General features: G+C 40.8%; 1 protein-coding gene across 1 annotated transcript; it reads left to right on the forward strand.

The window, feature by feature from the left end:
- Nucleotides 1-1858: 1858 nt before the first annotated feature.
- PSMA1 (proteasome 20S subunit alpha 1) lies at nt 1859-23362 on the forward strand. Its single transcript, XM_048853725.2, has 10 exons — nt 1859-2184; nt 5208-5252; nt 9612-9713; nt 10291-10394; nt 11478-11566; nt 12340-12410; nt 13302-13431; nt 14194-14273; nt 16916-17020; nt 18019-23362. Exons 1-10 carry the CDS (start codon nt 2182-2184, stop codon nt 18073-18075), a joined length of 786 nt encoding a protein of 261 aa, XP_048709682.2. The 5' UTR covers nt 1859-2181; the 3' UTR covers nt 18076-23362.
- Nucleotides 23363-24065: the final 703 nt, after the last annotated feature.

Here is a 24065-nt window from a genome sequence, read left to right on the forward strand (position 1 = left end):
TACAAAATATTTATGAATTTCACAGCTGCCAGTCACACTTTTACTATAGTCTCACACAGGCCCTAAGTAAAGTGTAGAAAATGGATACACTTTCCCAGGCCCTAGGCCGGGGGTGGGCAAACTACGGCCTGTGGGCCGTGTTTGGTCTTTTTAATCTGGCCCTTGAGTCAGGGGCTTGCCCTGCTCCAGCGCTCCAGCCGGGGAGCAGGATCAGGGGCTTTCCATGCAGCTCCCTGAAGCGGCGGCATGTGCCCTCTCCGGCTCCTACATGTAGGGGCAGCCAGGGAGTCTGCATGCTGTCCCACCCCTCGCAACTTCCATTGGCTGGGAACCGCAGCCAACGGGAGCTGCAGGGGCGGCACCTGCAGATGGGGCAGTGCACAGAGCCACCTGGCTGGCACCGCTCCTCTGCGTAGGAGCATGCCGCTGCTTCCAGGAGCTGCTTGAGGTAAGTGCTGCCTTGAGCCTGCATCCCTGAGCCCCAACTCGTGCCCCAAGCCGGATCCCCCTCCTGCCCTCCAAACCCTTCGGTCCCAGCCTGGAGCACCCTCTGTAACCCAAACCCTGCACCCCAAGACAGAGCCTCAACCACCCCTGCACCCCAGCCCTGATCCCCCTCCCACCCTCTAAACCCCTCGGTCCCAGCCCAGAGCACCCTCCTGCAACCCAAATCCCTCATCCCCATCCAGAGCCCTCTCCCCCAGCCGGAGCCCTCACCGCCCCCCCCCCACACCCCAACCCCCAATTTCGTGAGCATTCATGACCCGCCATACAATTTCTATACCCAGATGTGTCCCTCAGGCCAAAAAGTTTGCCCACCCCTGCCCTAGCCTAAGGTAGGCACCGGCCAGAAGCCCATCAATGCAGCATCCGACGAAGTGAGCTGTAGCTCACGAAAGCTTATGCTCAAATAAATTTGTTAGTCTCTAAGGTGCCACAAGTACTCCTTTTCTTTTTGCGAATACAGACTAACATGGCTGCTACTCTGAAACCTGTCTTGATCAAAGTAATTTCTCACTGCTGATATTACTGAAGAATTAATGCAACTTCAAGATCAGTGTCCCATACTTCTGTTGGAAGCATGCCTTGTGAGAAAAGGTATGGGAATTTTGCCACCCTTATGGCAATAGAGAGGTAGGAAACTGAAACAATTTCATTATGAGACACCTGAGGAATCATGTTCTATCACCCCAGATGACTCTAAGCCTTTATTCAGAAGGAATGTGTTCTATGCCATTTTGGACCATGTTATCCGTGAGTTGAAGGGCTGCTACAAAGCAACTAATGACATTCGTTTTGTTTCCTTTGGTTCTAAGGTATGTCACGCCGGAGCCTGAGAAATTGAGAAGTAGACATTTGGATGCTGCTTTCCTGGGGATCTGAGAGGGAACGTCCCAGCGGAAATGGTGCACCCGGGAAAAAAAAAATCTTCAACTCTGCTTTTGGCAAAGAACATGAACTGCCTCTGCTACCGTTCAGAACAAAGCCGGCACCTCATTTTCAGTGACGCGTACACAGCCCCAGGCATTTTTTCACCCATTGCCCGTGTCTGGGTGAGAAGCCAAAGGAAGTTTCAGGGAGCTGGCCCGCCCCGGAGAGTGCGGCTCGCTGCGGCGGCCCAGCCACGCTTTACGCGGACGGCCCCTGGCTGGTTGACATGACATGACCTGGCAAGGCAGGCGGGTGGGTGGGTGGCAGCGGGGTCACGGGTGATTTTGCAACGAAAAGGGCTAGACCGGCGACGCGGCCTCCCACCGCCGCTTCCCACACACACGGGGCAGTGACGGTGTCTGCGCAGGCTCGCGGCCCAGTCACGGGTCGGCCCTGGCGCAGGCGCAGGCGCAGAGCACCTGCCCGCCCAGCGGAGAGAGCAGCGGGCTTCCGCCCAGGAGACGGCCCGCGCCTCACAGGCAGGCTTTGCTGACGTCTCTCACCCCTCCCCGGTCTGGCCCCCGGCTACGCAGTGCGCACGCGCGGTCCGCGTAAGCCGCTGAGCGTTCCGGCTCCGCAGGGCCTCGGCTGGAGCAGGAGGCAGAGCCCCATCCGCCCTTCGATCGATGAATCTGGGAGCGGCTACTCTTCTCTGGGGAGAGGGCGGAAGTTCTAGTCTCTCAGCCCAGACTGATCGCTCGCGGAGCAGCTCGCCGGTCAGGAGCTCGCGCCGGAGTTGGGGGAAGGAAGATGGTGAGGAAGGGGTCGCTAGGGCGGGGCCGGGGCCGGGGAGCGGGCAGCCGTCAAGCCCTGGACCGCTGCCGATCCCGGGCCGACCCGGTGGCGGGATGTGGGAGGGGCCATGAGTCAGCGCTTCCCATGTGCGGCCGGGCCAGGCCGAGGGGGATGTCCGCGCGCCGCTCCGGCAACCGGCGAGGACAGCCTGGCTCGGCTTCGCTCTTAGCGGGTCCTGCGGCTTCCTCCGCCCGGCCTGAGCCCAGCGAAACCCGCCCCCGCCCTTCACAGAGCAACCGACACTCCCCCCCCCCCCCCCGAGCTCCCTCCGTTCAGAGACCGGCCTGCCCCACCATAGAGCATCCGCCTCCCTTCGGAGACCATCCCCCAGAGAGACTGACTCCCCGAGCAGCCCCCTTCCCTGCAGTCTGACCTCCCGCTTCACATAAATCTTCTCCTGTCCACAGCAACCCTTCCTCCATTCAGAGACAGACAGACCCTCCCGCCCAACACACACCCAGACACAGGTCTGCCCCAGTCTCCTATAACCCTCCCATGTTCTCAGCCCACACAAGCCGAATCTGTTTCCCCATCTGAGTCCATTCCCCATGAGCCAAGTTTAATTATAATAGCTTTTAATTTCTAATTCCGAAAAGACAAGTGGAATAACAGATAACATAAAATCAAACCCTGTATACTTTAGATATGCTTTACTGTGCAATAAGAGAGAATATTTTACAAGTCACTATATATAAACAGAAAAAATACAATTGCAAATATTTGGGCCTAACATTATGTACATGTATTATGTTATGTGCTAGTGGTGTGAGTTATTATGTAAATCCAAGCGTTTATGATGTTTTATGCCATGTTAATAGTAGCGTTTTGCTGTCATTTCAGGTTAATCCCCGTAGTAGCTGTGTACAAGAAGCCATTATAAGGAAATTACATACCTGTAGCTGTTGTATAATTTTCTTATAATTGTTTGAAATGCAAACAAACTCTTTATTTCAGTGCATTTTGAAATCATTAGTTAACTAACTTCCTGTAAGGAGAAACAAACACTTATTTTTCAGTAGAACAAAAATCAGAGCACAGAAAATGAAACAATTGCAGAGTTTTGAGCCATGAATGATTCAACAAGGTACCTGAGCATGTGCTTAACTAAGCATGTTTGTAGCCCCATTACTTACTTAAAGTTACAAATGCTTAAGTACCCTGCTGAACTGGGGCTTTAAAGTTTAGGAACAATGAACTGTTGGGTTAATGGGTCCATGTGCCTGCATTAAACAGTAATCCTTTGATTTTGCTGAGACTATCCACAGGCCCAGGATTCTGTGTGTAGGGTGCTTATTTCAGGAAAGGGGCCTAAAGTTTTAATGTTTACATGGCAAGCTAGCATTGCCAATCAGCTTAATCACAGTTGGCTTTAGAAACTTACAATTCATTAGGCAGTATCTTTTAATTGACCCATCAAGAATGAAGTAGAAAACTGCCACTGTGTAAGACACATTTGTATTTTACAAATCATCTTGTATAGCAATGGAATCCTATGCTATAGTCTCTTATAGCATAGATGACAGGAATAGCTGTAGTTCAGTCAGAGTGTATAGTCTATTTTTGGGACTACAGCATCTCTATTCACCAAAAATAAGGTGTGGACAGAACTGGAACAGAACAATTGAGCTGGGGGATTTTGAAAGGCCATATGTGGAACAGTAGTGGGAGGACTGGATTGCTCTAGTTTCAACTGTTTTAGTGCTCTTCATGCTAGCACTAAACCAATGCAGGCTGAAATATAAATCAATATTTACCCCCTGGAAAAAGAAAGTCTAATCCAGAATGTATAAGTCACATTGTAAATCATTTGTAACATCTTTGTGAGTGGATCGAATGTGTTTTACAAGTGTACAGAGGACCTACAAAGTTCATAGCACAATAAATTTATGGAATATAGATAAGACCTTGGTGTCAAGATAAATGTGAAGCCCTTCTTCCTTTAGATGCGTAGAAAAGAGTATTTTCTGTTACCCCACATCTCCCTGTTCCTTGCCACTTGTCTGTAGCTAGGGTGAGTGAGGACTCCACTTACCTACCCCAGCCTCCTGTTGCTGCCCTAAGGTTGTGTCTGCTGCTTCAACTTCTACAACATTCTGATAGGTGGGAAGTGAAGGGGGACACCTTCTACTCAACCCTCCCCCCAAGCTCTATGTAAACATTTCTCCTCACCACAGTTAAAAGCTCCAGGGCCTATCCTGGGTACTAGTTTTTTTCAAGCAACAGCAGAATGAAATTGACCTGATTCGTGACAGGTTCACAATTGTCCGCTGTGTAATGAATACTAGCAGTGAAGACTAAACAATTTTCTTTTTGCTGCAGCTCGGCATTCCTCACCAGTAACATGGCTCCTAAGAGAGCTTTGGTATCATTGATTGGCTGCCCATGCTTGAACACTCTGGCTTCCCACCCAAAAAATATGTAGACAATTTAGAATTGGTGTTAGTTAATGCAGACAGGATTATCGTTAACCCATGCAGGAAATTAATAGGAATTTCTGCATGTTTCTCAGGGGATTATAGTGCAGTGAAGCTTTCCACTGCCCCCAAACTAGCTATATCAAGATTGCTGCTCAGATGCAGACCCATCAGTGTGTAAACAGGCTGGTGATGGCTTTTGGATTAAATATCTTTAAAAAGCATTTGTCTCATAATTTCTTGTTGCCAAGGTACTGTAGTTAGGTTTTAGGTTCACAATGCAAGTCAAATGTATACTATGTAATCTTATGCTGAAAATGTTTTGCGGTGTCATTTCGTGTTAAAGTAATTCAGAGCACAGTAAGTATTATGCTGATACAGTAATGTTGTGTTTACTAAATAATGATGGTAAATGTGCAGAAAAATATATTGTCAAGCTCTTGTTTCAGACTGGAGAAATTGTGTATGTTGGATTAAGCAAAGAAAATTAATATAATTGAAAGCTCAAAGGCTTTCTTTTCCCAGTTTCGTATTATTTTCATACTAATGAATTGGTTTTGTTCACAGTTTCGCAACCAGTATGACAATGATGTCACTGTCTGGAGCCCTCAGGTAAAAGAATATAATCATGTTACTTGCTTTCCATTTTCCCTTTTCTCACTATTATGGTAGTGGCATGAAGGCAGTGGATGTCCTGTTCTCGTAGCTCAAAGAGTATAGTGCTGCGGGTGCTGCTCCATAAAGCAACTTTTGGATGTTTTAAAGCACTGTATGAATAATGTTGTGTCTTAACACACCAGGGAACTGTTAAATATGCAGTTTTGAGGATGAATTTTGATTTTTGTTTTTATAATTGGACTTTACAATAATTTTATTAACCAGCATTTTGCTTGTGTACAGAAGATATATTACTATTTACTAGATATGTTCTGCAGGAGTATGTTTAGTTCATTTTAAACCCTAATGTTGGAGTATTGCTGAGAGGCAGTTATCCAACACTTCAGATTGCTTTTGTAATGTGAAATGTACAAACATTCAGTTATATAATCAGTGTACACAAGCAACTTCATCAATTAATATCAGGGTGGATTTGATTTAAATCAAATTTAAATCAAATTGATTTAAATCACTAGTCAGGAAGACTCTATTTAATCTTGGATTTCTACATAAAAGTGCATTCTGGAATATGTTGCTCAAACAGTTTCACTTTTGTTTCTACTGCCTGTCCCTCCCTTCTCACATTTATCTCCAGACTTCTTCTCCTTGTCCAGATCTATTCTGTCCCCAACAATATTCTGTTCGTTGCACTTTTAGAGAGAGGTAAGGGACTGACTCTGTGTACACAAATTTGTGGAGGGACAATAGGGTTGAGGTCTGTTATTTCTCACCTCCTATATTTATTTATTTTAAAACATTTCTGCTGTTAACAAGCATGTTATCTTTGGAGACACAAATCCACAGTTTGAGAACTGCAAAACTAAGCGTCTTTGATGGTATCTTTTTGACCGGGATGGGCAAACTTTTTGGCCTGAGGGCCACATCGGGTTTCTGAAATTGTATGGAGGGCTGGTTAGGGGAGGCTGTGCCTCCCCAAACAGTCAGGCATGACCCGGCCCCCTATCCGACCCCCCCCCCAACCTCCTGCTTCTTGCCCCCTGAAGGGACCCCTGCCCCATCCACCCCTCCCTGTCCCCTGACCACCCCTGGACCCTCTGCGCCTGACTGCCCCCCGCCACCCCTTCGACCCCTCCTCTCATTCCTGACCCCCTCTCCCCCCCAGCTGTCCATCCACCCCTCCCTGTTCCCTGACTGCCCCCGGACTCCACCCCCACCTCTGACTGCCCTCCGCCCCCCCATCCAACCCCTCCTCTCATTCCTGATTGCCCCCCCAGGAACCCTGGGTCATCCAACCACCCCTGCTCCCTGACCATCCCTGGAACCCCTGCCCCTGACTGGCTCTCACCGCCCCATCCAACCCCCCCCCCACTTCTTCCTGACTGCCCCCTGGGATCTCTGGCCCCATTCAACCCCCTGTTCCCCGCCCTCTTACCGCCCCGACCCCTATCCACCCCCCTGACCACCACCCCGAACTCCCCTGCCCTCTGTCCAATCCCCCCTGTTCCCTACCCCCTTACCGTGCTGCTTGGAGCACCGGTGGTTGGTGGGGCTGCAGCCACGCTGCCCAGAGCACTAGGACAGACAGCCGAGCCAGCCATGCCACTGTGCAGCAAGAGCTCGCAGCTCTGTCACTCAGAGCATTGCGCTGACTGTGCAGTGAGCTCAGGCTGTGGGGGAGGGGCCGGGAACTCAGGGGCTGGGCCGGGAGCTCAGGAGCAGGGCAGGAAGGTCCCACGGGCCGGATGTGGCCCGCTGGCCGTAGTTTTCCCGCCTACGTTCTAGACTAAGCACTGAGTCTCATGGGGGTAGATGGATTATTTAGGTTAATCTTCCTATACAGAAGCCCCTGGAACCCCATAAGATTGGGTCGCTAATCCATGAACTATTGGAACTCATTTACAAAACTTTTTTCTTAAACATTACATAAATATATTGTCTCATACTATAGAATTAGAATTTATAATCCCTATTCCATGATGAGATATCTTTGAGCTATAATTTATCTTAATTAAAACTATCTTTAGATTGGGTTTTTCCTCAAAATCATTTTATCAAAAAAATCTGATTTAAATTTAAAAAATCTGATTAAAAAAATCATTGATTTTTAACCACCCTGATTAATATATCGAATGAGATATTTACAAACATAAAATGGAGAGTGGGAAAATGCAAAGAATTGAAGAGTTGAATTACGAAAGGACAAGATGTCTCTGTGATGCACTAACATTCTGTAGTTACAGTGCCTTGTCAATTTTCTATGTATTTACTTGGTATCTGCTGTAATATAAAATATGTAATTATGGAGGCCTCACAAAGGCTCCAAGTTAAGGCTGCATAGAGATTTACATGTAGCAGGAATTAAACCATTTGATATGAATAATGTACCTTTTCAAAACTTAGAGGTTAGTGTTTGAGTGCAGAATGAATCTTCTGAAAACTAACAAGCAAACCTCTTAATTGCGTAATTTTTAGTGAGTCCAATCTTTTTCTGATACTTGTAGCAAATTACAGAAATTTTGAGATCTGAAAACTGACTCACTTCTAGATTTTAGCAAAATCAGAGATGTAAGCTATTTTTAAAGTTTATTAATGTTAGTGTAAACTGTAAAAATTACTGTTTCTGCATGGCAATTATTATTAGTGAAGATTTTAATCAAATACAAATTCCGGAAAATAAAATTTCAACTAATAATGTTTTCTAGCCTCTCGTGAAAATAACCTTGAAAACTTGAGCATAAAGCAATGCAGTGTTGTCTGTTTTACTTTTTATTGGGTTTTCAAGTTTATTTCAAAATCGTGAGGCTTAGATTTGCCTTCACAGATCTTTACTGTGAGATCATGTGCCCTGTTATGAGTGACAGATCTCATTTCAAAGCAGCTAATCAGTTGGGCAGTGTGTTTGGTAGTGTCAAGAAGCCAGATTGCCACAGTTACAATCTTACAAGTTTGCCCTCGGGCCTTCCCTATTCTGTAGTATTGACTGCAGACTGGTACGTCTGGTACAATTTTCAAACTATGGTGTTGAGATCCTTGAATGAAAGGTATTATGTTACTGCACTGTGTCTTCTGTAAGGTTGCCCATCACCATAGTATGTGAGTGCTATACTCCTATGTTTGCCAAAGGCCTACCCAATTCCTATCTTGCCTGTCTGATATAAAACCCTGGTGTTGTGTTGTAACTTAACTATCCACAGAAGAAATCTTAAACTTGATATGCCCTTATGTTTATGCCACATATACTAAGCCATATGAAAACTGCAGCAAACATGGTTTGAAGCTGCATGTGAAATGCTGAAGCATGCGGGATTTAATATGCCCCCAGGCACCAGTGTTCTAGGATGAACAGCCAAGTAATTGCTCTTAATCAGATATGGTACTTGTTAGTGATATACAAACATTATATGGGGTGAGATATAAGTGCAGAGTTCACATTCTAGGTACCAGAATTCTGCATTTTAGTTCTTTCCAACTTTTTCATCTGTGTGACTTTAACTTTGAATTTCCTGGTATACATCTGTTTTATTTTTAAAACTGTAATGTTCCTTAAGATATTCGTTACTGGTGCCTAATTACTGCCTTAACTACTGCTCAGTTTTATTTTTTATCTGATATTGTTTATACTTTGTTGTACCTTGATACTATGACAAAAATGTGTTTAAAAAGGACAATTAAAATAGCTATTCTCCACAGGTTGAAATTACTTCTCCACAAACTCTTGTTTTTTAAAAAATAAACAAATAAAAATTAGTAGGTGGACTTAAGGCAGTGGTGCAGCAGATGCAGTAGTGTGACACCATAATATTATTTTTTGGATCTGTTGCTGTTTATGATACCATAAAGGAGTAATCAGGCCTTAATGGTGCATGCTGTCAATCTTTCTATTAGAGTCAAGAATATACATTTCAAAGATTGGAAAGGATTTTGACACATGACTTGTGATCTTCTGTGTCAACCATGCAGTTGTTAGTCAATAAATAGATGTATATGGGACAGCCCATAATGGTTTCAAAGTACTCTGTGACAGGAAATGTCTTATCCCCTATTACTGAAATTCCTTCTTGTCTCAGTGGAAAATAAGAGTGTTTTAGATATTTCTGGTAGATCTTTCACTGTTGTGATAAATGTAAAACCAACAAACTCACAAATCAGTTAAAGGTCTGATTTCAGTTGAGACTGAAAACTCTGTTCTTAATTAATCTTGAGTGAAATCTTGGCCCACTTAAGTCCATGGCAAAATTCTCATTTACTTTAATAGGGCCAGGATTTCACCCTTTGTGTGTAGTTATTGCAGAGTCTCTACTTTTCTTATATGGAGAATCAATTTTAGAGTTGTTAATTTACTTCATTCTGTAGGGCCGAATTCATCAAATAGAATATGCTATGGAAGCTGTCAAGCAAGGCTCAGCTACGGTGGGGCTGAAGTCAAAAACCCATGCTGTTCTGGTTGCTCTAAAGGTAAATTTAAGAAAAAACATTGGAATTACTTTTTTCTTCTTGCAAGCGCAAACATGGTAAATCCAAGGCTTTTATCATTGTTCAATTAAAATGTCAGATAAGGGGAGGTAAATTTCTGGTTTGGGGCAGGTGAATTTTATAACTCTTTTTCACATTAGAAAGTAAGATTTACATATTTTCATATGTTTTAGCACTGGTGTAGAACTACTAATATTTTGATTAATCTGTGATAAAATGGGTCTTAATCCTGTGGTAGAAATGGAAGAAATTGATGAAATTGTCGAGTTATAAAGCCAAATATATATTGGTTCAACTGACCCTCCCAAATAAAGAGGAAATAAATACATATAAAATATTTACAATCCGCTTTTTTTTTCTTCAGTACATTTCTTATTGGGGTGGGATCAGCCCTTTATGTCTTATGTCTATTGCAAGGTTACAGATTTGGGGCTGTAAGTGTTCAGTCCTTACTGATAGTTGCTCACAATTTTTTTTAAGCATTGTCCCTATTGACTGACACATTGTTTAAAGTGTGCTGCAATAATTTGTATGACTAATATGGTTTTTTTGTGTATAGAGAGCACAGTCTGAATTGGCAGCTCATCAGAAAAAAATCCTGTATGTTGACAACCATATTGGCATCTCAATTGCTGGGCTTACTGCTGATGCAAGACTGTTGTGGTGAGTTTCTTATCCCAGGTCTACACTGGGGGTGGGGGATCGATCTAAGTTATGCAGCTTCAGCTACGTGAATAATGTAGCTGAAGTCAATGTACTTAGATCTACTTACCGTGGTATCTTCACTGCGGTAAGTCGATGGCTGACGCCCCTTCCGTCAATTCCGCCTGCGCCTCTTGCCCTGGTGGAGTATCGGAGTCGACGGGAAGGCAGTTGCTTTATTGCGTCTAGACTAGATGCGATAAATCGACCCCCGCTGGATCGATCGCTGCCTGTCGATCCAGCAGGTAATGTGGACGAGCCCTTAGTGACTAATGTGTACAGTATTCTAGTAACAATGAAGTAAAAAAAACAGACTTCTCATACTGTCATTTAATGGGGCCAGCTAAGAGAACTTGCCTGTGGTTACTGGTCTTGCGCTAATATGCAAGAGACCAGGGGTGAAATCCTTGTCCTATTAAAGTAAATGTCAGAATTCCCATGGGTTTCAGTCGGGCCAGGGTTTAATTGCTCGGCTTTATTCCCTGTCCAGTATCTTGCTTCCCCAAGCTGGTTGAGACTGAGCAGTCTCAGAAGTGTACATCACACATTGGCTACTAACAATTCCTTCAGCTAGTGATGTAGATCAACTCTAGAAAGGTATTCTTTTGAACTCTCAGCTGGCTGTGTGGTTCTGGCAAACGAGATAAATATAAAATGAGCAAGAAGGATTCCTTGGTTGGGTAGAAAGGGACAGAAAAGGTATGCAAAGAGCCACTTACATATTCATTGCAATAACATTCCAAAGGAGTATTTCCTATTCTTTTTTCATTTTCATCCAAATAACCCCTCTTCACTGCATATTCTATAAACATCTGTTCTACCTTCATTCATAGTGTTTCATCTGTACAATATTCTTTCAGGCATGTGGTCTTCTATACAATGATGGCTCATAAAATGTAATTTTATAGTGGCATTTTTGGTCTTCATAGGCAATGCTGAAACCGTAATAAAAATACACACACACAAGCTTAAAGAGGAAAATGTCAAGTTGGAGGAGCTTCCTTCTGTTTGTGATCCATATATTTTTATTTTCTCTTCTTATAGTAATTTCATGCGTCAGGAGTGTCTGGATTCTAGATTTGTGTTTGACAGACCTCTCCCAGTGTCCCGTCTAGTGTCTCTAATTGGAAGCAGTATCCTTTTTATGTTTTAGATATATATTTATATATATACTGTATTTGACATGTAATGACTCCATGCTTTTCTTAAAATTCAGTTCAGTTTTCACTTTGTTGATGTGTTTAGAACTCTTTTATACCAAAATATTTATTTTGTTTTATTTCAAGCAAAGATTACCTTGAAAGTTACAGGAAATAGATGCAAGGATCTTGTTTGTTCTTTGGGAGGACATCCTTTCCTCATCCATGGAATTAGTAGACAAGGCAATGAAGTGCCATGCAGGAGACCTACTGTAGAACTGGAAACAATTTTTTGAATACTTGTTTTCTGGATCACTTAAAAAGCCCCAGATAATGTCACTTTCTGATGGAAAGAGCACATTTAATGTTACTGCCTCATTCCTTACTTACATGCCTTAATTGCCTGTCTCTGGAACACACTAAGCATTTCGTACATCCATTGTACCTGATAAAAGCAAGTGCATCAAAGGGAACAGGGATGAAATTGACCAGACTAACATAAAATCAGTCACTCATATTACTTTCCTGAATATTCCAGTCACTTTGTTTGGGGAAACTAATTGCTGTAGGTCTGACTGGAGGTGAAGAAGACCTTACCATTGGTGCTCAAGACAGATGATGAGATCTGTTTCTCTGGAACAAGTTTTTTCACCACAGGAAATGGCTAACAAACCATATAGCAGTTCTGATGGAGTTTTACTTGGATTAAGAATAACATTTAAAAGGTATTAACTTCTTCTTTGTGAAGAGTCCTTAGCTTGTTTAAGAAACCCAGATACCAACACAGCGATATGGCAGAAGACCATATGGTGTAGGACTGCTCATTGCAGGTTATGATGTAAGTACAGTGTGTGTGTGTGTGTGTTTCCGTTTCAATTTATCCAAAAGAAAAATGCAGCCAGTACAATATTTCACTTTTATAGCAACTAACATTTTGTTGAGAGGGAGGCTGACTATAGCAGTACTTATCAATAATCATCTTGCTAGAGGAACCTCTCTTTTTCTAGACCCTGAAACTTAATTCTCATAAATGTTAAATGAAGGTAATTTTTCTGCAGGTCCCTGGAGTGGGTATTGATGCATATATGTATACATATACACACCTAAACCCATGTGGCTTAGAATTTAGAAAATGGCTAATGATTTTGGGGCCCAAAATGAGACACTTAAAGGGGACTTGACCTTCAGAGGGTGGGTGTTAACCACTTCTGAAAATCAGGGCCCCTTTAAGGTGTTTCGAATTGGTTATCCAGTTTGTTCTGTATAGTACAGACAAGTCACTGTTCTGATGATCTTACAAACTAAGCAAGTTGAAGGTAGTGGGCAGCCTGATTGAATCTTGCATGCCAGGGTTCAGCCCTGAACAGGTTTGTACATTTGTACACGTGGGAAGCACTGAGAAATATATTCAATAGGTCATAAAATGGGAGCTATTCATAATATAAGATCAGTACAATTTATAGGATTTTACAGAGAAACAGGGTTTTCAGTGCCATCCATTGAACTTACATAAAAACGTCTGATTAAAAGACATAGTGAAAAGGGGAAATTTAGAAAATTGAGGCTTGAAGCAACTATGTAATAACTGCGATGTGAAGCACAGTATAAAAACATACCTTCATGCATATATGACACAAACATCATGTAACAGAGTTAGTGCTAAAAAATATTTTAGAAAACTGCATGCCTTCCTGTGAACAGTTTATAAAATTCACACCTTTTTTGCCAGGATATGGGTCCTCACATCTTCCAAACTTGTCCTTCTGCAAACTATTTTGACTGCAGAGCTATGTCCATTGGTGCTCGTTCACAGTCCGCCCGAACTTATTTGGAGAGACACATGGCTGAGTTTGTTGACTGTGAGTGATGAGACTCTTCTGTTATATTTTCTAATGATCTTTAAATATATGCTTGTTTTATTTATATCACATCTTATCTGGTAATATTTATTTACTTCTGTGCAGAAGGCAAAGATATAAGAGTTGAATAGAAATAACCAATGTAAATCAGGAGGAAGAAAGAAACGAGATTCAAAACACTGCAGGTTTTCACGTCTAACTTATTTCAGTTGTTTAGCAGGCCAAATGGAGGAAAAGTGTCTGCCTGGAGAACCTGAGAGAGAGTTAAACAGGAAGAATGAATTTTGTTTTTAGAGAAAGTGATGTTCCTTCCATTTCAGAGAGAGGATAGTATTTCAAGATATGCATGTTATTTGTCTGCACAATATTTAATCTGTAAATAAGAAGTGGATTTTAAATCCCAAATTAATTTTATTTTTAATAATTATCAGAGGTAACTGAAGAGCTGTGGGGGAGTAAAGCAGCTCAGGTATCATGGCCCAGAGACCATATAAGTACCTAGATGGATTTATTTGCCATTAGCTTAGAGTGTAATACTACTTTTGTGATTTAATTGTCTTGAATGCAGGGAAGGATTGGTTCCTTATGGGCATACTTGGATTTCCAGTTACCTATCAAAGAAGCAACATGAGTAAAGCAGTTTCGGGACGGAGCTAGCCAGACTATTTTTCCAGCTAGGAATGGAAGGTGGGGGAGGGAAGGGTCTCAGGAAACAATATTGTACAGTTAACTGTTTTTCTGATGACAATGTATTGTTTGTAGGTAACCTGAATGAGCTAGTTAAACATGGTCTGCGGGCTCTCAGAGAGACCCTTCCTGCAGAACAGGATCTGACTACCAAGGTAAACACCAGGATCTTCCTCCTTACTAGAAATTACCGAGACACAGTTGATGTTAAGTATGGGTGTGTATTGTAATCCTCCTTTTAAGTGTGGGAGTCAAATATTAGTATTTAGGTACAATATATTTAAGTGTGAGTCTAATTCCATATACTATCAGTGTACTATCAGTTCTGAGTCTTAATCTTATCGATTACAGTGTAACTTTCTGAACTTTTGGTGTTTGACTTTAACAGAATAATGTTATGGCTAAATAGAAGACTGTTTCCCTTGTTAGTGAAGTCTCATAAATTTCTGTGTAAAATAGCTCTTCTTTATTTTATTAACTTTTTTGATGATTATTTAAGATTTGTTGAACATAGCAAAATTAGTTACAGCATAGAGTAACTCAGCTTCATTCTTAAATGTTCATTTACTTTTAACTGGAATCTGCTGTTGGTTTCTTCGAGATAAAGTATTTACCTTCATGTTTGTGGGTTTTTGAAATACACTGTACTGTTCCCCCTAGAAACAATATAAAGGGGGCTGGAGCACTGAGTCTTATCTCATGATTTCTGACCCTGAGACCTTGTCCTTTGGTTTATAAGATAGTTTTTTTTTTTTAAAGTGACCTTAATATAAGTGTTTAAAAAAAACTGGTTCAGATGAAAAATTCTCATTGACAGTATTTTATGAGCCCCATAGAAAAATTTTAAGATACTAAAATTTCCCTTATACTGAAAAAACATATAAAACCTATTTTAATTCTACTGTGTAATTTCTTTATCCCCTTTCTGGCTACTAGCCCCCATTCAAAACTATTTGTTTGGCCTAGCCTAGTCTTGCACATTCTGGAGCTGCTGCAGAGCTCCTTGAGCATAATATGAAGCAAATTGTGCTTCCAACACTTTCACATGCCAAGCTCAGTGGAATCCCAGATGGTTATGTTGGTCATCTTTCTTTGTGTTCGATGTGCTTTTTCTTATTAACACTTTTTGAGTTTCACATACTTAATACCTGGAGTTACATCTTAAAATTTCTAAAGTAGTAATGAAATGTGTTTGTTCATTCATGCCTACGTCCAAGTATTCATTAAATATTTTACATATCTAGCAATATTATTATTCAGGTACAGTACAAGGCTACTGATAAAAGGCATATGGCCGGTGGGATGCACAGGGATGCAGACACGATTTGTGTTGGTTATCGTTGTGCCTCATATGGAGGACTTAAAGAAAAGTCTTTATGGATTATTAAATAAGTAAACCTACACATGTGAATAACAAACCATGAACACACAACAAACATTTTACAAAGTCTTAAACTTCTCGGCCAATTTCCACACCTGTTGTTATTACCTCTACCAAAAAGCCATACCTTGTAACTCCGTTTCCATATCACATTAAGTTCTTCAGTTTGATCATTCATTTTACACAGTTCTGCCATGTTAATTTACCGTTCTTTTAAGTGTCATGCCACTTTCTAAGGACCCATCTCTTTGCAGAACTTAGGACAATTTTAGTCCATTCCATAAGAGGCTTTGTAGTTCCATGTACTGATAAAAATGATGATATAATTCTGGCTTGGCAGGTAATATGATTCCACAGTATTTCTATAACTTAACACCTGACCGGAAATATCTGATATTAGAGCAATGCCAAATAAAATGTGAAATAACTATACTTAGTTCCACACTGACATCATTTATTAAATCAGATGTGCAGAAGTCCAGTAAATTCTATGCATAATTTAAAATTGTTACTAATTTTAGCCTTACTAGCAATCTTATAATATAGTCCAATATGTTTTTACTATTATTTTCTTAAAGTATATGTTTAGATCACATTCCCATATCCTTTGAGAAACTCAAGTGCACGCATAGGATAAGAGACAATGAGAGAAGGCTGCAACTTTTAATATATAAAGATTTATGGAAGATGACTGATACTCTGGGTAATCAGATAAATAACGTGAAATTCCATTAATTTTAATTGAAATGAAATCTAGTTTGTTTAATGCATTGGGATTACTCTGGATTTACACTGGCATTGCTAACATCAGAATCTGGCCCTAGGTCTGTTTGATTATCTTAAAGTTTATGTTAAGATAAGTTTTGCATTTTGTTTTTGGTGTCAGGAAACTTAATACAGTAATGTTTTCCTGAGGTATTCTTTGGGGTTGAACCAAAATCCATTGAATTCCAAAAGGAAGAGTCATGCACATTAGTGGGTTTTGAGTCAGGGTTAATAAAAGCTTTTCATCTTAGACAGTTTTGTTTGTTTAAAATATTTACTCTAAATACATGCTGAAACCAGTCTTTTTAAAAAATCATATGGTATGTTTGTTTATAAATGCTGAAACAACCAAAAAACGAAGGGAGCTGAACCTGTTGTCTGAAATAATCAAACTGCTTTTTTGGCTTATACGTTTTGGAACATGATAGTATCCTTGTAGAGAGTGAGCCTCGCTCACTTTCTTTTTTCTAAGGAAGCCTGCCATAAAGTAAATCTGATACAGAATTTCCTTCCTTAATTTGATTCACTATGCCAAATGTATCTTAATCTTAGAAGGAAGCTGTAGTTGATATATTTCCCAAGTAAAAGCTGCATAAAGTTAGAGATTCGCAAGAGACAGTTTCTCAGTTCTTTTAACATTGTACTTAACAGAATGTTTCCATTGGAATTGTTGGCAAAGAAATGGAGTTTACTATCTATGATGATGATGATGTGGCGCCATTCCTGGAGGGACTTGAAGAAAGACCACAGAGGAAGGTATGTGACTTAGTTAGTTATCTTTAAAATAGTTTGAGTTGCTTCCTGTTTGAGGTGGTATCTATAATCCTCTGCTATAAGACTGAAGATGAAGGCCAAGAAGTCTATTTAACCAGACTAGTCTGAATTAGCAGAGAGCTCTCTCAAGTTGTTTCCATCTTCTCACCTTGTCTGTGCCTGGCTACTGCTGTCAGAACTCCCACTCATATATCTGCAACAAAAATGGATATCTCAGCTTCTGAAACCCATCCCCTTATGTAATTCCCTCCTAATCCCAGTCTCGGTATTAGCCGTCTACTCATTACCTCTTGAGGAAACTAACGTAACTCTTCTCCTCCATTCATACCTTAATTAATCCTGCTAGCTCTAGATTAAATCTCTTGTATCTAGATGGAGGAGTAGGGAGGTGATCAGAAGCTGAGGCTGCATGTTTTTTGTAGGTATGTGAATGGGAATTCTTAGTGCAGAGTTTTGCATAATCAGTGTAGGGTTAAAAGGATTTGTGTAAAAGCCTGTTCTTTGATTGTTTTATAATGACCCTTGGTTAGAGTACCTGGATTTGCATAATTGACAGATGCACAGCAACTACTCTGATGGCTGAAACTCTTCTGTTTCAAAAAATGTATTTTTGCATGAAACTTCTTAAATCCTTAGTCCATTATTTGGACAGTGGGAGGTAATGGAGGCTTGATAGAAGCTGAAGAATCACTTGTAACTTGCATAAAATAGAGCAGATTGCTTCTACCCTGTTGGTAAAGTGCTTTGAACATGTCAAGCTCTATGCAAGTGTAAAATACTATTACCCTGACCTTTTAACTCAAAGATGTAGCTTACAGATAGTGTAAGTCCCAACACGCAGTTCTGCCATGCCTCTGATGAAGGTGGAGTATTATATTCCTGTGCAAAGCTGTCTCTTTCCTGTTTGACTTCTGCCCTTTTATAGTAAAAAATAAAAAAATAAATAAAATAAATACATTTTTTGTATTCCTCTCCTTAAGCTTGCTCCACCTGCTGAGGAACCTGCAGAAAAGGCAGAAGAACCAATGGAACACTAATATTTGTGGATAAGCTCATGTGTTAACCTATATATAACAATATAGGAATGTTCCTCCAGTAATCTTTACCCTGAACCAAATGCATATTATAGTAATTAGGGGAATTAGTCTTAGAGTATTTTCAAATATCCCTAAACTGGCATCAAAGTTGTCATACCTTTCCTTTCAGAGAAAAGGTATAATCTTTTTTTTTTTTTTTTTTAAGTACCAAAATACAATCTGTTTTGTATGAAGAGCATATTGTCTTGCAAGGACATCTGGAATAAATTTTTCTTTCTTGAAACTTGCTGTATTGATTTGTTTTAAATCTGTTACACAGAAGAATAATTGGTCAAATTCCTTGCATTATCTTTTCATATATATTTTCAAGGCACACACCAGAGTGGTGTCTAGGTACCAATAGATATTTGACCATGTGTTATATTAGCTACTAAAATAGTAGCTGATCAGTGGGCTTCATTACTTTTTTAAAATGAATTTAGTGCTTTTGAAAGGTGCTGAATTGACAAATGGAAAATTAAGGTCTGTTTATCTTCAGAACAGATCCAGAAGCATAAGCTTCTCTGCATCTTATCAATGTCTCATCCTTTACCTGGAAGTCTAGTAATGAGGGTTGTTCACTTCTCTGTGCTGTCAGTTCTTGGCATTTCTGGTGAGGCCTCCGTTCGATGATCTCAGCTTTTATTGATGGTGGTTTAATGATGCTGGATCCCTGCTCATTTAGAAATGAACTGAGTCAATAAATTCATTTCACAAGAGCCACTAAAAATCATCAGGTCGGTAGGGACTTTCAGAGCACTAACTGGGCTAAAATGAACTGATGAAGGAAACTTATGTAATTCTCCTATTCCTGAAACAGGCCATTTCTTCTACCAAATAAATGGTGAGTTGTGGAATTGGGACAAGAGACGTTACCAGCCCCAAAGCCATCCTGACTGTGTTGTGACTTATTAACCATGTGCATTTTATGGATCTCAGTCTGCAGCACATGACACAATCCGTGTTTGGGTTTAAGTTGAATGCTATAAAATCTAAATTACCTTTAATAACAAGACTTTCCATGCCACAGTTGTACAGATCAGCTTATCTAGTTTCTCACTGAGATTCCATAGCTATAGATTCTGATATGCCAACTGAAGTTAGTGAGTTTCAAATACATTTTTCACTTAGCACAATGGTGCTCTATAAATGTGATAAGCAAATGAACTCAGCATTATTTTCGTTTCCACCGTGTTTCACACTCGTATCCTTTGTATTAGCGTTTAGTGTTGTAAGAAAGGTATTTGTAAGATATAAATGGGTGGGGGCATGGATTCATTGTGTCTTAAATGTCAGGTTAAAAATATGTTCTTTAACAAATTTTGTTGTGTAAGTTACTAATCTCACATTGGTTATTTGCACTAACGCACAATGCTGTCATGTTGGGTTGCAAACACTATATGAGAGTGTTTAAATACTTAAGAAAACATTTTTTTCTTTTTTTTTCAAACATTATTTCAAAAATGTTAGTGGGATTTGTATTTTCATAAAATCTCAGAAATGTAGGGCTGGAAGGGACCTCGAAGTCATCAAGTACAGTCCCCTGCACTGAGGCAAGATCAAGTAAACCTAGACCATTCCTGACTGGTATTTGTCCAACCCGTTCTTAAAAACCTCCAGTGATGGGGATTCCACAATCTCCCCTTGGAAGCCTATTCCAGAGTTTACCTCCCTTTATAGTTAAAAAGGTTTTTTTCCCCTAATATCTAACCTAAATCTCCCTTGCTGCTGATAAAGCCCATTTACTTCTTGTCCTGCCTTCAGTGGATATGGGGAACAACTGATCAGTCATTCTGAAAACATCCATTAACATACTGAAGACTTATCAGGTCCCTCCCTCATTTCCCCCCCCCCAAAAAAAACCAACAAAACCAAAACCTAAACGTGCCCAGTTTTTTCACCTTTCCTCATAGATTAGGTTTCTAAACATTTTATCATTTTTGTTGCTCTCCTCTGGACTCTTCACAGTTTATCCATCTCTTTCCTTTACTGGACTGGATGCACTACTCCAGTTGAGGCTTCACCAGTGCCAAGTAAAGTGGGACAATTACATTCCGTGTTCTACATACAGCACTCCTTTTAATGAAAACCAGAACAATATTAGCCTGTTTGGCAACTGCAGCACACTGTTGACTCTCATTCTAACCTAGCCAGTTATTCCCCATTTTGTAGTTGTGCATCTGATTTTTTTTTTCAGTTAGGAAGTGAAGTACTTTGCACTTACCTTTATTGAATTTCATCTTGTTGAATTCAGACCAATTCTCCCATTTGTTGAGGTAGTTTTCTTCTAATCTTGTTCTTCAAAATATTTGCAACCCCTCCCAGCTTGGTGTTATCTGCATATTTCATGAGCATGCTTTCTACTCCATTATCCAAGTCATTAATGAAAATATTGACTAGTACCGGACTCAGGACTGACCCTTGAGGGATCCCACTACATACGCCCTCTGAGTTTGACAGCAAACTATTGATAACTTACTCTTTGAATAAGGTTTTTCAACCAGTTGGGCACCCGCCTTATAGAAAATTCATCTAGACTGCATCTCCCTAGTTCGCTTATAAGAATGTCATGTGGGACTGCATCAAAAGCCTTACTTAAATCAAGGTACATCATGTTTACTGCTTCCCCCATATCCACTATGCCAGTAGTCCTGTTAGAGAAGGAAATTAGGTTGTTTGGTATGATTTGTTCTTGACAAATCTCTGCTGGCTATTCCTATTTTCCTAATAATTCTGTTTTCTTCTAGGTGCTTATAACTTGATTATTTAATCATTTGTTCCAGAATCCTTCCAGGTATCTAAGTTAAGCTGACTGGTATATAATTCCCTGGGTCCTTTTTGTTTTCCTTTTTAAAGACAGGTACATGTTTGCCCTTCTCTAGCCTTCTGAGACCTCACCCATCTTCCATGAGTTCTCAAAAATAGTGCTAAGAGTTCCAAGATTACTTCAGCTAATTCCCTAAGTAGGTGAGGATGAATTTCATCTGGCTCTGCTGACTTGAGTGTATCCCATGTATCTAAATATTTTTTCCCTATTTGGCTTGCACTCCTTCCCTTTTGTTGCTAATATTGTGTTGAGTATCTGGTCACCATTTCATTTTTTAGTGAAATCTAAAGCAAAATAGGCATTAAACACTTCAGCCTTCTTGGTGTCAGCAGTTATTAGCATTCCTTCCCTGCTAAGTAGAAGACCTGCACTTTCCTTTGTCTTCCTCTTTCTCTTAATTTATTTGAAGATCTTCTTATGATCTTTTATGTCCCTTGGCAATTGTAATTCATTTTATGCCTTAGCCTTTCTGATTTTTTTTCCCCTGTGTGCCTGTGCTATTCTTTTGTACACCTTATTAATTCATCCATGTTTCCACTTTGAGGCTTCCTTTTTTGATTCTCAGCTCATTAAAGAGCTCCTGATGGAGCTATATTGACCTCCTACTATTCTTATTGTTAGCTTTTGTGTCTTTCTCTTTAAGAAACTGCCAGCTCTTACTCCCTTGATTTTCTTCCCATGGGACTTAATCTCAGAACTGGTAGGTAAGCCTGCTTTTTGAAATTCATTGTCCTTATTCTCCTACTTTCACCCATTCCTTTCCATCAAATCATGAAATCTATATCATAATCACTTTCATCAGTTGCTTTCCACTTTCAGATTTGCAACCAAATCCCTGTTAATCAGAATCAAGTCTAAAATGGCTGTCCCTCAGTTACTTCCTTCACCACCTGAAACAAGAAGTTGTCTCCATTGTCTTCCAAGAACTTATTGGACACTTTGTGTTTTGTCATATTATTTTTCCAACAGATGTTGGGGTACCTGAAGTCCCCCATTACCACCAGGTCTTGTGTTTGGGATATTTCTGTTTGTTCTAGAAATGCCTTATCCACCTTCTGATCTGGTACTCTACAGCAGACCCCTCCCATGGCATTGCCCCTGTTTTTTACTCCTTTTGTCTTTACCCAGAGACTTTCACCTGGGCTGCCTTTTACTTCCTTCTGGCCCTTGGCACAAGTATAACACCACCTCCCTATTTATCATGCCTGTCCTTCCTAAACAAGCTATGACACACTTTACCATTTTTTCAATCATAAGACTTATCCCACCAAGTCTCCCTGATGCCAATTAAATAACTGACCTTTTGTACTAAAATGTCCAGTTCTTCCTGCTTTATTCCCTGTTGTACTCCTGGCATTTGTATATAGACATCTAAGATGTTGAGTGGATTCCCCCACCATTTTCCCTCTTGTTGCTCCTATGACCATATTTTAATTTCCATTTCACCCCCAACATTCTAGTCTTCTGTTAAGGTCACCTATTTTTTACACCTACCTTCAGGCTTTTGTCACCTGCCCCCTTTGAACCTAGTTGTAAGCCATTCTCACTAGGCTGGTGACTGTCCAAAGATGCTTTCCCCCTTCTTGGACAGGTAAACCCCCTTTTCTTCCCAGCAGTTCTCCCTCCCAGAACAGTACTCCATGCTTGAGGAAGCCAAAGCCCTCCTGTGACATTCTACACCTTGGAGTGTACTGAAACCCCCATAGTCCTCATTTTCATATAAGCGTGATCTTACATATAAAGCATGCCTTGCAAGGTATCAGGGGAAAGGTTATGATCTGCTGAAAGTCATTTCTCTATCCATATATGCATATCATTAATGCATATGAAGTTATGAGAATTCTATTGTATGGAGGTCACTAAAACATGCTGTAAGTTAGGGAATCAGCCAGATATTAGCTTCCTAGAGGCAACAGCAAGGAAAGTAACCAATGTCCAGGCAGGGATGTCAAAAAACCTATCAATAGCCATTGTCCAGCAAGGGAGCTACAATGCAGTGGTGCACCTGCATGAGGCCACACCAGGGGAATTGCTTAGCCTTGCTTGGAGAGACTCAGCAATGCCCCCAGACATGCCTGGACTTGTGTTCCCCAAGCACATGGACTGAGGGTATAAAACAGACAGAGTGAACACATACTGGTTCCTTCTTCTGCCCCCACCTTCGCTGCAAGCAACTAAGACACTGAGAAGAAGACAAGACTCCAACAGAGGAGATTGGCCCAGGTTTAAGGAACAAGCCTGTAGATTAAGGACTGTAATATCCAGTGGCATGAGAAAAACTGCTTAATCTAGATTTTGCCCAGTCTAATAGTGTTGAAAGTTTAGACTGCGTGCTTTTAGTTTATTTTAGTAACCACTCTGACTTTTTGCCTATCACTTAAAATCTGTCTTTGTAGTTAATAAAGCTATTTGTTTGTTTTACCTGAAGCAGTGTATTCAGTTTAAAGCATGTCAGAGACTCCCCTTTGGATAACAAGCCTGGTACATATAAACTTCTTTGTTAAATTGACAAACTCATATAAGCTTGCAGCGTCCAGCAGGCATAACTGGACACTGCAAGACAGAGGTTCCTAGGGTTGTGTCTGGGACCGGAGATATTGGCTAGTGTCATTCAGTTGTACAAGCCAAGGAGCTTACGTGCCAGAGGCTGCACGTGAACAGCCCAGGAGTGGGGGTTCTCACAGCAGAGCAGGGTAAGGCTGGCTTCAAGAATTGGAGTGACCTAGCAGATCACTGGTCCAGATAATACGAGGGGAATGTAACACCTCCCATCAACACCATCTGCGCAGCCACGTATTCATTTGCAGGATGCATATGTGCTTTGCCAGGCCCTTACCCAGGAAGGAGAGTGGTTTACATTTAGAGCACAGTTCCCCAAACTAATAGACCCAACATCTGGCTCAAAATTGTTGTGCAATCCACACACTTTCAAGACCTCCAATCCTAACCAGGCAAATTTTTGTAACTGTAAACATAACAGAATCAGCTAAATACAAAATTTTTTAAAGCAAATTTTAATTAAAGAAAGTGCATTTTTAAACCCCTATTTAATGTGACTGTTTTGGTGATGTAAGATGCTATGCACAAGCTTGAATTGGAGCAATCGTTTTTAGGTAATTATTTC

The sequence above is a fragment of the Caretta caretta genome, chromosome 6 (genome assembly GCF_965140235.1).
Source record: "Caretta caretta isolate rCarCar2 chromosome 6, rCarCar1.hap1, whole genome shotgun sequence".
NCBI lineage: Eukaryota > Metazoa > Chordata > Testudines > Cheloniidae > Caretta > Caretta caretta.

Bases quoted from the DNA above. Each gene is read 5' to 3' on its own strand.
- PSMA1 (XM_048853725.2), top strand. The intron at 5,253-9,611 runs GTAAAAGAATAT...TTCATTCTGTAG, and splicing joins TCACTGTCTGGAGCCCTCAG to GGCCGAATTCATCAAATAGA. The intron at 11,567-12,339 runs GTATCCTTTTTA...AGCTTGTTTAAG, and splicing joins AGTGTCTCTAATTGGAAGCA to AAACCCAGATACCAACACAG.